This window comes from Leguminivora glycinivorella, chromosome 1, assembly GCF_023078275.1.
Source record: "Leguminivora glycinivorella isolate SPB_JAAS2020 chromosome 1, LegGlyc_1.1, whole genome shotgun sequence".
NCBI classification, from domain to species: Eukaryota; Metazoa; Arthropoda; class Insecta; order Lepidoptera; family Tortricidae; genus Leguminivora; species Leguminivora glycinivorella.
Genome location: NC_062971.1, coordinates 20,652,802 through 20,670,637, shown reverse-complemented (window position 1 = coordinate 20,670,637; position 17,836 = coordinate 20,652,802). Strand labels below are relative to the sequence as shown.

Below are 17,836 nucleotides of genomic sequence, written 5' to 3'. Positions count from 1 at the left end.
ACACGGAAAAGTTATAATTGAAAATTGATTTATTCTGAATCAACTTTATTTTAAGAACAATGTAGGTAATTACGACTATTCTTATTTACTAGCTACAATATGATTTATTGTTTTCTCCTCATTTTAACTGTAACCGTACGTTGAATTCTTAAGAGCAATTTGACAGAAATACTTATGTATTAGACATTCAATCCAATTTACAGAATAGTCACTAGGTAATGCAAGAATACTATTAGTTAATACTATGGATTGTGATAGCTAGAAAATTAATAATACCTTATGGAATTCAAAACATAATGAAAAATTATAATCACAGAGAACCAATTTAAAGTATGAAGTACCTATTAGTTTACTGTATATAAATAAGCATTGGAAACAAATAAAGCCTGTATATACATACTTAAACTGATGGAATTAACAATTATTATTTTAATTTACAAATTACCCTGACGTTTTAGATTCTAAGTAAATTTGTAACATTAACACTGATTTTTACGTTTAGAATTCGATGTTTCACATCCACTTTCATAATCTTTATTAGATTATTGAATATCTTTGTGTATTAGGTAATATTTACAAAATTGTATTTACAGTTAGAAAGATTTTTTTAGAATGTTAATTTTGGCGGCTAACACTGTCTGAACCTCACTTCATTTAGTCTATTACAGTCACTTTATATAATGATACACTTATAACGACTACAAAAAACTTGACATGGTAGATCAAAATCGCAACCTGTATCCGGTATTGTCTATTGGTATGCATATGCCAAAAACATCGCTTATATGCTAAAGATATAAATTTCATATGCAATGAAAAAAAATACCCTGGGCTCCAGTGTCTACAACTGGAAAAATTTACCGGAATGAGCGAATCATAACCAATATTGTAATTTTTATTTAATTTATTATTTTAATCATTTATCAAAAATATAACGGCCTTCGTTATCTACTACTTGTCTCCATCGTTCTGGTAAAGAATGAATAGCATCGGCGAAGAAGTTCTTAGGTTTAGATTCAAAAAACTCAGCTATGTACTGTCGTAGATGGGCTTGATCATCGAACTTTTTTTCATTCAAGGCATTGCTTAGCGATCTGAACAATGCGTAATCTGTAGGTGCCAAGTCTGGAGAGTACGGTGGATGAGGTATCACTTTCCAACCTAGCTCCAATAGCTTTAGCCGAGTCACTTTTGCAATGTGTGGGCGAGCATTGTCGTGTAAGAAAAAAACTTTAGCATGCTGTGGACGATTCTGACAGATTTTTTGGTTTAAATTTTCAAGCTGATTACAGTATACTGATGCGGTAACAGTCATTCCACTTGGTAGGAGTTCCCAGTGAATAATACCATGAATATCCCACCAAACGGACAGCATAACTTTTTTCGGGTGAGGCTCTGTTTTTGGTGCCTCTATTCCTTTTTCGTTTGGAGCTAGCCACTGACGTTTACGTGTGTGATTTATATATAAGACCCATTTTTCATCTCCAGTAATAAGATGGTCCAACCAGTTGAATGTGCGGCGAAAAGACAGAAGTTGTATGCAGATATCGGCACGGCGGTTTAGTTGATCTCTATCAAGTTCGTGCGGTATCCAAACACTGTATTTGTAGTTTTTTCCCAACTCGTGTAAATGTGTTTCTATGGTGACATGAGAGCAGCCTAACTCGGTAGCAAGAGTACGACTCGTTAGCCTCGGATCTCCTTCAATTAAGGTTTTTAATTTGGCTACATCAATCTCCACCGGTCGACCAGACTTAGGTTGATCTGATAATGAAAAGTCGCCACTACGAAACCGCTGGAACCATCGTTTCGCCGTGGCCTCAGACACAACTTCAGGAGCAACACGCTGACATATATTACGCACTGCTTCGGCGGCTGAATGGCCAAACTGAAATTCATATAGTAAGCAATGCCTTACATGCACTTTTAATTCGTCCATTTTCTTCCTTATATTAGCTCGGCGACAGCTAGTGAATGACTGACGAGAAACTGTGCGACTCGCCCTTTATATACTTTCGACCATAGAAGATTCTAGAACTCTCTCAAAAATTTTATGTGGAATTCAATCGATCGCTCATTACTTTCTTACCAACCCAATATTACAACCCACAGGTTAACACACACAGGTTAGGTTAGTTGAGTGTTAAGTAGGAATAGTTTCACAACTGCCAGAACTACCTGCGTGTCTCCACGAGTGATTTATTACAAGGATGAGTCGAAGTTCTTAGTTCAGTAAAACTTTTTATTGTTGAATTGTTCTCTTTTCGAACTCATGAGGTGACAACAAAAAGGTAAAGGAACACCCAAAAGTTTTACACACAGAGATATACAGGGTATAATCGTTAAGTGTAGTCAGGCGATAAATCCGTACATGTACCTAACAATCCTAATATATGTAAAATTACATTAATAAATTTTATTTACATCTTGTCACATACCGTAGTGGTCAACACTCTACCCAAATTGATTACTTTCTTTTGAGAAGGAGTAAAATACTTTCGGCTAAGGACTGCAAAGTTGTACCAAGTGAGAGCTTAGTTTCCCAGCATAGGTTACTGATTCTGGAGTTGAAGCATAAAGTAGCACGTAAGCATAATAACCTAAAGCCCCCACCTAAAACGAAGTGGTACAAATTGAGTGACAGGGAGTTGGCTGATGAATTTAAGAAAAGAATGGTCGATAAGATGATAAAAATGAATGATATGGCAGAGATGAATGAATGCTGGAATGAAATGGCTGTAAGTTTAAGAAGTGTGGCGAAGAATGTACTTGGTGAAACAAGGGGGAAAGGAAAGATTGATAAAGATACATGGTGGTGGAATGATGATGTGCAAATGATTTTGAAAGAAAAGAAGAATGCTTTTAAAGAATGGAAAAGTGTGGAAGAGGGTAATGATAGAGAAAAGGAAAACAAGAGGTCAGCTTATCTAATAAGTATAAAGAAGGCCAAGAAAGCAGTTGCAATCGCGAGGGCCAAGGTCCAAGATAAGCTCTACAACCATTTGGAAAGCCCACAAGGCCAAAAAGACCTTTATAGAATAGCAAGAGAGCGGGAGAGGAATGCAAGAGATATCAATCACATGAAATGTATGAAAGATGAAGCAGGAAAGATTTTGACGGATGACAAGAGCATAAGAGAACGCTGGAAGAACTATTTTAATAAACTTATGAATGAAGAGAATGACTGGACAGGTGTGCTAGATGATGCTAAAAGTAACATAGGTATGGTGAAAGAGATTACTGTAGAAGAAGTAAAAATGGCAGTGCAAGGTATGAAGAATGGGAAAGCGGTAGGGCCAGATGATATACCAGTGGAAGTATGGAAGGTTCTGAAAGCGGATGGTTGGAAGTGGCTGACTTTATTCTTTAATAAGTTGTTGCAAGAAGAGGCGATCCCTGATGAATGGTGCAGCAGTACATTGGTGCCCATTTTTAAGAATAAGGGTGATGTACAGGATTGCAACAACTACCGGGGAATAAAGCTCATGTCACATAGTATGAAGATATGGGAAATAGTGGTAGCGAGACGAATAAGAGAAGAGAGTGAGGTAACACAGAACCAATTTGGGTTTATGCCGGGCCGGGGAACCACGGACGCCATATTTGCACTTCGCCAACTATGCGAGAAATACAGAAAAGCCAAAAAGAACTTGCACATGGTGTTCGTGGATCTGGAAAAGGCATACGATAGAGTTCCGCGTAAGGTTCTGTGGTGGTGTATGAGAGAGAAGGGAGTGCCAGAGAAGTATGTGCGGCTTGTTCAGGCGATGTATGATAGAGCTAGTACTCACGTCAGGTCTGAAGCTGGAGTCACCGACAAGTTCAATGTGGCGGTAGGTCTACACCAGGGTCGGCTTTAAGTCCGTATTTGTTCCTCCTGGTTATGGATGCTCTGACATCGGACATACAGGAGGAAGCACCCTGGTGTATGCTGTTTGCCGATGACATTGTTCTTGTTGGGGAAAATGCACTTGAGGTCCAGAGCAGACTGGGAAAATGGCAAGAAAGACTGGAAAGTGTGGGACTGAAAATCAGCAGAACCAAAACTGAACAGATGTTCTGCGATTTCGGTGGTCTATCCAGTTTTTCCCCTATTGCCTTAGATGGTGTATACCTACCAGTCTGCTCCGACTTCCGGTACCTTGGGTCATTATTCCAAAATGACGGAAGCATCGACCGTGACGTGAAAAATAGAATAAATGCGGGATGGATGAAATGGCGACAGGTCTCAGGGACAACATGCGATCGACGGATGCCCCTTAAACTTAAGGGGAAAATCTATAAGACGATTGTGAGGCCTGTTGTATTGTATGGATCTGAATGCTGGGCGACAAAGGTGGAGGATGAAAGGAGATTGCACGTAGCGGAAATGAGAATGTTGAGATGGATGTGTGGAGTGACCAGAATGGATCGGATCAGGAATGAGTATATTAGGGGAAGTTTGAAAGTTGCGCCTATAACGGAAAAGATGAGGAGTGGCAGGTTGGCGTGGTACGGTCATGTAATGAGGAGGGATGAGTGTCATATAGGCAAAAGAATGTTGGAGATGAATGTTGATGGATGGAGAGGGAGGGGTAAACCCAAACAACGATGGATGGATTGTGTGAAAGAGGACATGAGAAAGAAAGATGTGAGTGTTGAGATGACGAAAGATAGGGGAGAATGGAAGAGAAAGACATGTTGTACCGACCCCACATAACGTGGGATAAGGGTAGGAGGAAGAAGAAGAAGAAGACATTAATAAATTTTATTTAATTAAAGTAGTAATATAAAAAAAATGTCGCCTGACTACACTTACCGATTACATCCTGTATAGGCATACTTTCTCTTAAATACTTTTTCTGTGGTTTCTGGTTGGTTTAAAAAAAAACTGAAGATTGAAACTTTACCGAAATAAAGCAATACTTAATTTGCAAATGTATGGAAAAAGTATTAACATAATAATTTAATTGTATACATTTCTGATAAAAACGAGTTATTAATATGAATAACCATATTTACGGTTGTCTATTGTTTGCCCGACAGTCATTTAACATAATATTCATTTGCCCGAATCTAACTTGCCTGAATTTCATTTGCCCGAATGATTTGTTTACCATAAAAATCATATGACATACTCGTTGTTTATCCGAATATTACCTTCCATAATCATACAATGCCATACTATTTGTTAGCCATATTATTAAGTGCAATAATATGGGGATACCCCCATTTGCCAGAATTTCATTTGCCATAATTTTATTTGCCATCCTATTCAACAATCATAATATTGTTTCTCATAACATCTTATGCCATAATCATTGTTTACTATATTAATCTAGTGCCAGAAACTTTGTTTCCCATAAAGTCAGTTTCCATAATGTCATTTGTCAGAATCATCGAAATCCGTAATTACCACATTCCATACCATCATTTGTCATACAAATTAGCGTCCAGAAAAGTCAATTTCCATAATGTGCTTTGGCAGAATCGAAAACTACTATAATAGGTACTAGAAGGACTAGTGAATGAAACTGCTATCAGAAAGTAGGTTAGGTTAGGTTAGAACTGTGACCCCTGGAAAATGAAACTGCTATCAGAAAGTAGGTTAGGTTAGGTTAGAACTGTGAACCTCTGGAAAAGGAAACTGCTTGAAAAGTAGGTTATGTTAGGTTAGAACTGTGACCCCCGGAAAATGAAAATACTATCAGACAGTAGGTTAGGTTAGGTTAGAACTGCGACCCCCTGGAAAATGAAACTGCTATCAGAAAGTAGGTTAGGTTAGGTTAGAACTGTGACCCCCTGAAGAATGAAACTGCTGGAAAAGTAGGTTAGGTTAGGTTAGAACTGTGACCCCTGGAAAATGAAACTGCTATCAGAAAGTAGGTTAGGTTAGGTAATAATATGGGCAACAATTAATATGGCAATAATTGCTTATGGCGTTTGAATATTCTATGAAATCATATTACTCACGTCAGGTCTGAAGCTGGAGTCACCGACAAGTTCAATGTGGCGGTAGGTCTACACCAGGGGTCGGCTTTAAGTCCGTATTTGTTCCTCCTGGTTATGGATGCTCTGACATCGGACATACAGGAGGAAGCACCCTGGTGTATGCTGTTTGCCGATGACATTGTTCTTGTTGGGGAAAATGCACTTGAGGTCCAGAGCAGACTGGGAAAATGGCAAGAAAGACTGGAAAGTGTGGGACTGAAAATCAGCAGAACCAAAACTGAACAGATGTTCTGCGATTTCGGTGGTCTATCCAGTTTTTCCCCTATTGCCTTAGATGGTGTATACCTACCAGTCTGCTCCGACTTCCGGTACCTTGGGTCATTATTCCAAAATGACGGAAGCATCGACCGTGACGTGAAAAATAGAATAAATGCGGGATGGATGAAATGGCGACAGGTCTCAGGGACAACATGCGATCGACGGATGCCCCTTAAACTTAAGGGGAAAATCTATAAGACGATTGTGAGGCCTGTTGTATTGTATGGATCTGAATGCTGGGCGACAAAGGTGGAGGATGAAAGGAGATTGCACGTAGCGGAAATGAGAATGTTGAGATGGATGTGTGGAGTGACCAGAATGGATCGGATCAGGAATGAGTATATTAGGGGAAGTTTGAAAGTTGCGCCTATAACGGAAAAGATGAGGAGTGGCAGGTTGGCGTGGTACGGTCATGTAATGAGGAGGGATGAGTGTCATATAGGCAAAAGAATGTTGGAGATGAATGTTGATGGATGGAGAGGAGGGGTAAACCCAAACAACGATGGATGGATTGTGTGAAAGAGGACATGAGAAAGAAAGATGTGAGTGTTGAGATGACAAAAGATAGGGGAGAATGGAAGAGAAAGACATGTTGTACCGACCCCACATAACGTGGGATAAGGGTAGGAGGAAGAAGAAGAAGAAGACATTAATAAATTTTATTTAATTAAAGTAGTAATATAAAAAAAATGTCGCCTGACTACACTTACCGATTACATCCTGTATAGGCATACTTTCTCTTAAATACTTTTTCTGTGGTTTCTGGTTGGTTTAAAATAAAAAAACTGAAGATTGAAACTTTACCGAAATAAAGCAATACTTAATTTGCAAATGTATGGAAAAAGTATTAACATAATAATTTAATTGTATACATTTCTGATAAAAACGAGTTATTAATATGAATAACCATATTTACGGTTGTCTATTGTTTGCCCGACAGTCATTTAACATAATATTCATTTGCCCGAATCTAACTTGCCTGAATTTCATTTGCCCGAATGATTTGTTTACCATAAAAATCATATGACATACTCGTTGTTTATCCGAATATTACCTTCCATAATCATACAATGCCATACTATTTGTTAGCCATATTATTAAGTGCAATAATATGGGGATACCCCCATTTGCCAGAATTTCATTTGCCATAATTTTATTTGCCATCCTATTCAACAATCATAATATTGTTTCTCATAACATCTTATGCCATAATCATTGTTTACTATATTAATCTAGTGCCAGAAACTTTGTTTCCCATAAAGTCAGTTTCCATAATGTCATTTGTCAGAATCATCGAAATCCGTAATTACCACATTCCATACCATCATTTGTCATACAAATTAGCGTCCAGAAAAGTCAATTTCCATAATGTGCTTTGGCAGAATCGAAAACTACTATAATAGGTACTAGAAGGACTAGTGAATGAAACTGCTATCAGAAAGTAGGTTAGGTTAGGTTAGAACTGTGACCCCTGGAAAATGAAACTGCTATCAGAAAGTAGGTTAGGTTAGGTTAGAACTGTGAACCTCTGGAAAAGGAAACTGCTTGAAAAGTAGGTTATGTTAGGTTAGAACTGTGACCCCCCGGAAAATGAAAATACTATCAGACAGTAGGTTAGGTTAGGTTAGAACTGCGACCCCCTGGAAAATGAAACTGCTATCAGAAAGTAGGTTAGGTTAGGTTAGAACTGTGACCCCCTGAAGAATGAAACTGCTGGAAAAGTAGGTTAGGTTAGGTTAGAACTGTGACCCCTGGAAAATGAAACTGCTATCAGAAAGTAGGTTAGGTTAGGTAATAATATGGGCAACAATTAATATGGCAATAATTGCTTATGGCGTTTGAATATTCTATGAAATCATATTACTCACGTCAGGTCTGAAGCTGGAGTCACCGACAAGTTCAATGTGGCGGTAGGTCTACACCAGGGGTCGGCTTTAAGTCCGTATTTGTTCCTCCTGGTTATGGATGCTCTGACATCGGACATACAGGAGGAAGCACCCTGGTGTATGCTGTTTGCCGATGACATTGTTCTTGTTGGGGAAAATGCACTTGAGGTCCAGAGCAGACTGGGAAAATGGCAAGAAAGACTGGAAAGTGTGGGACTGAAAATCAGCAGAACCAAAACTGAACAGATGTTCTGCGATTTCGGTGGTCTATCCAGTTTTTCCCCTATTGCCTTAGATGGTGTATACCTACCAGTCTGCTCCGACTTCCGGTACCTTGGGTCATTATTCCAAAATGACGGAAGCATCGACCGTGACGTGAAAAATAGAATAAATGCGGGATGGATGAAATGGCGACAGGTCTCAGGGACAACATGCGATCGACGGATGCCCCTTAAACTTAAGGGGAAAATCTATAAGACGATTGTGAGGCCTGTTGTATTGTATGGATCTGAATGCTGGGCGACAAAGGTGGAGGATGAAAGGAGATTGCACGTAGCGGAAATGAGAATGTTGAGATGGATGTGTGGAGTGACCAGAATGGATCGGATCAGGAATGAGTATATTAGGGGAAGTTTGAAAGTTGCGCCTATAACGGAAAAGATGAGGAGTGGCAGGTTGGCGTGGTACGGTCATGTAATGAGGAGGGATGAGTGTCATATAGGCAAAAGAATGTTGGAGATGAATGTTGATGGATGGAGAGGGAGGGTAAACCCAAACAACGATGGATGGATTGTGTGAAAGAGGACATGAGAAAGAAAGATGTGAGTGTTGAGATGACGAAAGATAGGGGAGAATGGAAGAGAAAGACATGTTGTACCGACCCCACATAACGTGGGATAAGGGTAGGAGGAAGAAGAAGAAGAAGACATTAATAAATTTTATTTAATTAAAGTAGTAATATAAAAAAAATGTCGCCTGACTACACTTACCGATTACATCCTGTATAGGCATACTTTCTCTTAAATACTTTTTCTGTGGTTTCTGGTTGGTTTAAAATAAAAAAACTGAAGATTGAAACTTTACCGAAATAAAGCAATACTTAATTTGCAAATGTATGGAAAAAGTATTAACATAATAATTTAATTGTATACATTTCTGATAAAAACGAGTTATTAATATGAATAACCATATTTACGGTTGTCTATTGTTTGCCCGACAGTCATTTAACATAATATTCATTTGCCCGAATCTAACTTGCCTGAATTTCATTTGCCCGAATGATTTGTTTACCATAAAAATCATATGACATACTCGTTGTTTATCCGAATATTACCTTCCATAATCATACAATGCCATACTATTTGTTAGCCATATTATTAAGTGCAATAATATGGGGATACCCCCATTTGCCAGAATTTCATTTGCCATAATTTTATTTGCCATCCTATTCAACAATCATAATATTGTTTCTCATAACATCTTATGCCATAATCATTGTTTACTATATTAATCTAGTGCCAGAAACTTTGTTTCCCATAAAGTCAGTTTCCATAATGTCATTTGTCAGAATCATCGAAATCCGTAATTACCACATTCCATACCATCATTTGTCATACAAATTAGCGTCCAGAAAAGTCAATTTCCATAATGTGCTTTGGCAGAATCGAAAACTACTATAATAGGTACTAGAAGGACTAGTGAATGAAACTGCTATCAGAAAGTAGGTTAGGTTAGGTTAGAACTGTGACCCCCTGGAAAATGAAACTGCTATCAGAAAGTAGGTTAGGTTAGGTTAGAACTGTGAACCTCTGGAAAAGGAAACTGCTTGAAAAGTAGGTTATGTTAGGTTAGAACTGTGACCCCCCGGAAAATGAAAATACTATCAGACAGTAGGTTAGGTTAGGTTAGAACTGCGACCCCCTGGAAAATGAAACTGCTATCAGAAAGTAGGTTAGGTTAGGTTAGAACTGTGACCCCCTGAAGAATGAAACTGCTGGAAAAGTAGGTTAGGTTAGGTTAGAACTGTGACCCCTGGAAAATGAAACTGCTATCAGAAAGTAGGTTAGGTTAGGTAATAATATGGGCAACAATTAATATGGCAATAATTGCTTATGGCGTTTGAATATTCTATGAAATCATATTACTCACGTCAGGTCTGAAGCTGGAGTCACCGACAAGTTCAATGTGGCGGTAGGTCTACACCAGGGGTCGGCTTTAAGTCCGTATTTGTTCCTCCTGGTTATGGATGCTCTGACATCGGACATACAGGAGGAAGCACCCTGGTGTATGCTGTTTGCCGATGACATTGTTCTTGTTGGGGAAAATGCACTTGAGGTCCAGAGCAGACTGGGAAAATGGCAAGAAAGACTGGAAAGTGTGGGACTGAAAATCAGCAGAACCAAAACTGAACAGATGTTCTGCGATTTCGGTGGTCTATCCAGTTTTTCCCCTATTGCCTTAGATGGTGTATACCTACCAGTCTGCTCCGACTTCCGGTACCTTGGGTCATTATTCCAAAATGACGGAAGCATCGACCGTGACGTGAAAAATAGAATAAATGCGGGATGGATGAAATGGCGACAGGTCTCAGGGACAACATGCGATCGACGGATGCCCCTTAAACTTAAGGGGAAAATCTATAAGACGATTGTGAGGCCTGTTGTATTGTATGGATCTGAATGCTGGGCGACAAAGGTGGAGGATGAAAGGAGATTGCACGTAGCGGAAATGAGAATGTTGAGATGGATGTGTGGAGTGACCAGAATGGATCGGATCAGGAATGAGTATATTAGGGGAAGTTTGAAAGTTGCGCCTATAACGGAAAAGATGAGGAGTGGCAGGTTGGCGTGGTACGGTCATGTAATGAGGAGGGATGAGTGTCATATAGGCAAAAGAATGTTGGAGATGAATGTTGATGGATGGAGAGGGAGGGGTAAACCCAAACAACGATGGATGGATTGTGTGAAAGAGGACATGAGAAAGAAAGATGTGAGTGTTGAGATGACAAAAGATAGGGGAGAATGGAAGAGAAAGACATGTTGTACCGACCCCACATAACGTGGGATAAGGGTAGGAGGAAGAAGAAGAAGAAGACATTAATAAATTTTATTTAATTAAAGTAGTAATATAAAAAAAATGTCGCCTGACTACACTTACCGATTACATCCTGTATAGGCATACTTTCTCTTAAATACTTTTTCTGTGGTTTCTGGTTGGTTTAAAATAAAAAAACTGAAGATTGAAACTTTACCGAAATAAAGCAATACTTAATTTGCAAATGTATGGAAAAAGTATTAACATAATAATTTAATTGTATACATTTCTGATAAAAACGAGTTATTAATATGAATAACCATATTTACGGTTGTCTATTGTTTGCCCGACAGTCATTTAACATAATATTCATTTGCCCGAATCTAACTTGCCTGAATTTCATTTGCCCGAATGATTTGTTTACCATAAAAATCATATGACATACTCGTTGTTTATCCGAATATTACCTTCCATAATCATACAATGCCATACTATTTGTTAGCCATATTATTAAGTGCAATAATATGGGGATACCCCCATTTGCCAGAATTTCATTTGCCATAATTTTATTTGCCATCCTATTCAACAATCATAATATTGTTTCTCATAACATCTTATGCCATAATCATTGTTTACTATATTAATCTAGTGCCAGAAACTTTGTTTCCCATAAAGTCAGTTTCCATAATGTCATTTGTCAGAATCATCGAAATCCGTAATTACCACATTCCATACCATCATTTGTCATACAAATTAGCGTCCAGAAAAGTCAATTTCCATAATGTGCTTTGGCAGAATCGAAAACTACTATAATAGGTACTAGAAGGACTAGTGAATGAAACTGCTATCAGAAAGTAGGTTAGGTTAGGTTAGAACTGTGACCCCCTGGAAAATGAAACTGCTATCAGAAAGTAGGTTAGGTTAGGTTAGAACTGTGAACCTCTGGAAAAGGAAACTGCTTGAAAAGTAGGTTATGTTAGGTTAGAACTGTGACCCCCCGGAAAATGAAAATACTATCAGACAGTAGGTTAGGTTAGGTTAGAACTGCGACCCCTGGAAAATGAAACTGCTATCAGAAAGTAGGTTAGGTTAGGTTAGAACTGTGACCCCTGAAGAATGAAACTGCTGGAAAAGTAGGTTAGGTTAGGTTAGAACTGTGACCCCTGGAAAATGAAACTGCTATCAGAAAGTAGGTTAGGTTAGGTAATAATATGGGCAACAATTAATATGGCAATAATTGCTTATGGCGTTTGAATATTCTATGAAATCATATTACTCACGTCAGGTCTGAAGCTGGAGTCACCGACAAGTTCAATGTGGCGGTAGGTCTACACCAGGGGTCGGCTTTAAGTCCGTATTTGTTCCTCCTGGTTATGGATGCTCTGACATCGGACATACAGGAGGAAGCACCCTGGTGTATGCTGTTTGCCGATGACATTGTTCTTGTTGGGGAAAATGCACTTGAGGTCCAGAGCAGACTGGGAAAATGGCAAGAAAGACTGGAAAGTGTGGGACTGAAAATCAGCAGAACCAAAACTGAACAGATGTTCTGCGATTTCGGTGGTCTATCCAGTTTTTCCCCTATTGCCTTAGATGGTGTATACCTACCAGTCTGCTCCGACTTCCGGTACCTTGGGTCATTATTCCAAAATGACGGAAGCATCGACCGTGACGTGAAAAATAGAATAAATGCGGGATGGATGAAATGGCGACAGGTCTCAGGGACAACATGCGATCGACGGATGCCCCTTAAACTTAAGGGGAAAATCTATAAGACGATTGTGAGGCCTGTTGTATTGTATGGATCTGAATGCTGGGCGACAAAGGTGGAGGATGAAAGGAGATTGCACGTAGCGGAAATGAGAATGTTGAGATGGATGTGTGGAGTGACCAGAATGGATCGGATCAGGAATGAGTATATTAGGGGAAGTTTGAAAGTTGCGCCTATAACGGAAAAGATGAGGAGTGGCAGGTTGGCGTGGTACGGTCATGTAATGAGGAGGGATGAGTGTCATATAGGCAAAAGAATGTTGGAGATGAATGTTGATGGATGGAGAGGGAGGGGTAAACCCAAACAACGATGGATGGATTGTGTGAAAGAGGACATGAGAAAGAAAGATGTGAGTGTTGAGATGACGAAAGATAGGGGAGAATGGAAGAGAAAGACATGTTGTACCGACCCCACATAACGTGGGATAAGGGTGAGGAAGAAGAAGAAGAAGACATTAATAAATTTTATTTAATTAAAGTAGTAATATAAAAAAAATGTCGCCTGACTACACTTACCGATTACATCCTGTATAGGCATACTTTCTCTTAAATACTTTTTCTGTGGTTTCTGGTTGGTTTAAAATAAAAAAACTGAAGATTGAAACTTTACCGAAATAAAGCAATACTTAATTTGCAAATGTATGGAAAAAGTATTAACATAATAATTTAATTGTATACATTTCTGATAAAAACGAGTTATTAATATGAATAACCATATTTACGGTTGTCTATTGTTTGCCCGACAGTCATTTAACATAATATTCATTTGCCCGAATCTAACTTGCCTGAATTTCATTTGCCCGAATGATTTGTTTACCATAAAAATCATATGACATACTCGTTGTTTATCCGAATATTACCTTCCATAATCATACAATGCCATACTATTTGTTAGCCATATTATTAAGTGCAATAATATGGGGATACCCCCATTTGCCAGAATTTCATTTGCCATAATTTTATTTGCCATCCTATTCAACAATCATAATATTGTTTCTCATAACATCTTATGCCATAATCATTGTTTACTATATTAATCTAGTGCCAGAAACTTTGTTTCCCATAAAGTCAGTTTCCATAATGTCATTTGTCAGAATCATCGAAATCCGTAATTACCACATTCCATACCATCATTTGTCATACAAATTAGCGTCCAGAAAAGTCAATTTCCATAATGTGCTTTGGCAGAATCGAAAACTACTATAATAGGTACTAGAAGGACTAGTGAATGAAACTGCTATCAGAAAGTAGGTTAGGTTAGGTTAGAACTGTGACCCCCTGGAAAATGAAACTGCTATCAGAAAGTAGGTTAGGTTAGGTTAGAACTGTGAACCTCTGGAAAAGGAAACTGCTTGAAAAGTAGGTTATGTTAGGTTAGAACTGTGACCCCCCGGAAAATGAAAATACTATCAGACAGTAGGTTAGGTTAGGTTAGAACTGCGACCCCCTGGAAAATGAAACTGCTATCAGAAAGTAGGTTAGGTTAGGTTAGAACTGTGACCCCCTGAAGAATGAAACTGCTGGAAAAGTAGGTTAGGTTAGGTTAGAACTGTGACCCCTGGAAAATGAAACTGCTATCAGAAAGTAGGTTAGGTTAGGTAATAATATGGGCAACAATTAATATGGCAATAATTGCTTATGGCGTTTGAATATTCTATGAAATCATATTATTGCACTTAATAATATGGCTAACAAATAGTATGGCATTGTATGATTATGGAAGGTAATATTCGGATAAACAACGAGTATGTCATATGATTTTTATGGTAAACAAATCATTCGGGCAAATGAAATTCAGGCAAGTTAGATTCGGGCAAATGAATATTATGTTAAATGACTGTCGGGCAAACAATAGACAACCAATAATATGGTTTCATAGAATATTCAAACGCCATAAGCAATTATTGCCATATTAATTGTTGCCCATTACTTTATGGGAAACAAAGGCACTAGATTAATATAGTAAACGATTATGGCATAAGATGTTATGAGAAACAATATTATGATTGTTGAATAGGATGGCAAATAAAATTATGGCAAATGAAATTCTGGCAAATGGGGGTATCCCATTATAGAAGGCCGTTGTGAATGTTTAATTGATAGTAAGCAAACGGTCTGAAAAATGTTTTTATAGGCGCCATCACTATTCCCAAGAACAGAACGGTGTAATGTGAGCTATTCTTTAAGTATCTTGTGTCTATCAACCTTAATTTAAGTGCTTTGAGTTCGATAAGGGATCTTAAAGCTCCAACGTATCTTGTTTCAATAATATACCTTTAATATGAAGTACATCTACTTTACTAATATATATAAAATAGTTATTTGTTATACAAGGGGGCAAAGTTGTATTTTAACGCCGAGTGTGGAATTGAAAAACGAGCAAGTGAAAGGGTTCTATAGTTGAACCACGAGCGAAGCGAGTGGTTCGAGAATAGAATCCTGAACTTGCGAGTTTTTTAACACACGAGAAGTAAAATACATTTGCACCCGAGTGTAACACAAAACTTTTCCCCTCACTATAGCGAGGAAACTACAACGCAAAAAATGCGTTTATCACTGCTTCCAGTAGTTCCACAGGTGGTAAATCATCTTTATTACTAGATTAACCTACTTTTATCAATTTTAAAGCAGTCAATTTGACTTTATTCAAGGTCAAATTACTTTACCCACTAGTGGATAAAATGCGTTTTTACCAGCTGGTATTAAAGGACAAAACACGTGTTTCCGAGCTAGTGAGGGGAAAATATTTTTACATACACACACGTGCCGTCAAATGAGGCAACTTTGGTCACTCTGCCGACTCAAAAATATTAGCTCAGAAAATACGTGCCTGTCTAAAAATTCTTGGGAGATAGCATAGTGACCGCCATTTTAAATGGCTCTTCGGTAAAGAAGTACTATTTTTGGACCCAGGCTTTGTTAGGCAGGTTAGGCAAAGTTGCAGCATTTGACGGTAGGTATAATACATAATAAATTCATATCCATATTCGCAGAAAAGCTATGGCGAGAATATGAAACAACTCAAGTTTCAGTGCCACTTTTACAATTAATATTGTCACAATTATTACGTCGTTGGGGCTGATATGCGTGCTAATGGTCTCACAAAAATGGATGCAGAATACCGTGCGAAGTGGAGGAGAAAAAGCCGGAAAGCGGACCCCGGGCTCCAAAGCGCCCGAGCTGAGGATGCAATCGGGAAACCGTTAAGATGAGAGAGAGATTGTCACAATTATTACATCTAAATATATAAAAGAAGAAGCTGACTGACTGACTGACTGACTGACTGACTGACTGACATATCAACGCACAGCCGAAACCGCTGGTCCTAGAGATTTCAAATTTGGCATGTAGGTTCCTTATGTAGTGTAGAGGAGCACTAAGAAAGGATTTTCCAAAATTCACCTCCTAAAGGGGTCAAATGGGGGTTCAAAGTTTGTATGGGGAAACAAGATTAGTTTGACTATTTTATTCGAAACTTCACAGGAAGATTCCTTAAGACATATGACTGAATACGTGTTTCAGGTTTTTTGAAAATTTAACCCCTAAAAGGGTGATAAGAGGGTGATAAAGTCAAAAAATCAATATGGGTATCGTTTTTATGGTTTATCGGGTCGCTGATCACGATAAATACAACGTTTTTAAAATATAACGAGGCGGAAGTGAAATACCTTCTCCCCTGTTGTGGTGCAATGGGGTTTATATATCAAAAATATATATAACAGAAGATATTGACTGACTGACTGACATATCAACGCACAGCCGAAACCGCTGGTCCTAGAGATTTCAAATTTGGCACATAGGTTCCTTATGTAGTGTAGAGGAGCACTAAGAAAGGATTCTCCAAAATTCACCTCCTAAGGGGGTCAAATAGGGGTCAAAGTTTGTATGGGGAAACAAGATTAGTTTGACTATTTTATTCGAAACTTCACAGGAAGATTCCTTTAGACATATGACTGAATACGTGTTTCAGGTTTTTTGAAAATTTAACCCCTAAAAGGGTGAAAAGGGGGTGATAAAGTCAAAAAATCAACATGGGTATCGTTTTTATGGTTTATCGGGTCGCTGATCACGATAAATACAACGTTTTTAAAATCTAACGAGGCGGAAGTGAAATACCTTCTCCTCTGTTGTGGTGCAATGGGGTTTAAATATCAAAAATATATATAAAAGAAAATATTGACTGACTGACTGACATATTAACGCACAGCCGAAACCGCGGGTCCTAGAGATGTCAAATTTGGCACGTAGGTTCCTTATATAGTGTAGAGGAGCACTAAGAAAGGATTTTTTTAAATTCGCCTCCTAAGGGGCTCAAATGGGGGTTCAAAATTTGTATGGGGAAACAAGATTAGTTTGACTATTTTATACTAAACTTCACAGGAGGATTCCTAAAGACATATGACTAAATACATGTTTCAGGTTTTTTGAAAATTTGACCCCTAAAGGGGTGCAAAGGGGGTAAAGCCAAAAACACAACTAGGGTTAAAATATCCAACATAGCCATAAGAGGAGCACTAAGAAAGGATTTTTCAAAGTTCACCTCCTAGTATGATAATTTGACAGGGACAGGGACAGGGACAGGGACAGGGACAGGGACAGGGACAGGGACAGGGACAGGGACGACAGGTACGACAGGGACGACAGGGACGACAGGGACGACAGGGACGACAGGGACGACAGGGACGACAGGGACGACAGGGACGACAGGGACGACAGGGACGACAGGGACGACAGGGACGACAGGGACGACAGGGACGACAGGGACGACAGGGACGACAGGGACGACAGGGACGACAGGGACAGGGACAGGGACAGGGACAACTTCACAGGAGGATTCCTAAAGACATATGACTAAATACATGTTTCAGGTTTTTTGAAAATTTGACCCCTAAAGGAGG

The 17,836-nt window shown here is 38.8% G+C and overlaps 1 protein-coding gene across 1 annotated transcript in view; it reads right to left on the bottom strand.

The window, feature by feature from the left end:
* Positions 1–12,514: 12,514 nt before the first annotated feature.
* Positions 12,515–17,836, bottom strand: part of LOC125227814 (fibroblast growth factor receptor 4-like) — a 52,777-nt gene continuing 47,455 nt past the window's right edge. Inside the window, exon 7 of the mRNA XM_048132203.1 lies at positions 12,515–12,646. Coding sequence (XP_047988160.1) covers positions 12,515–12,646 — 132 coding nt within the window. The remainder of the gene's footprint in view (positions 12,647–17,836) is intronic.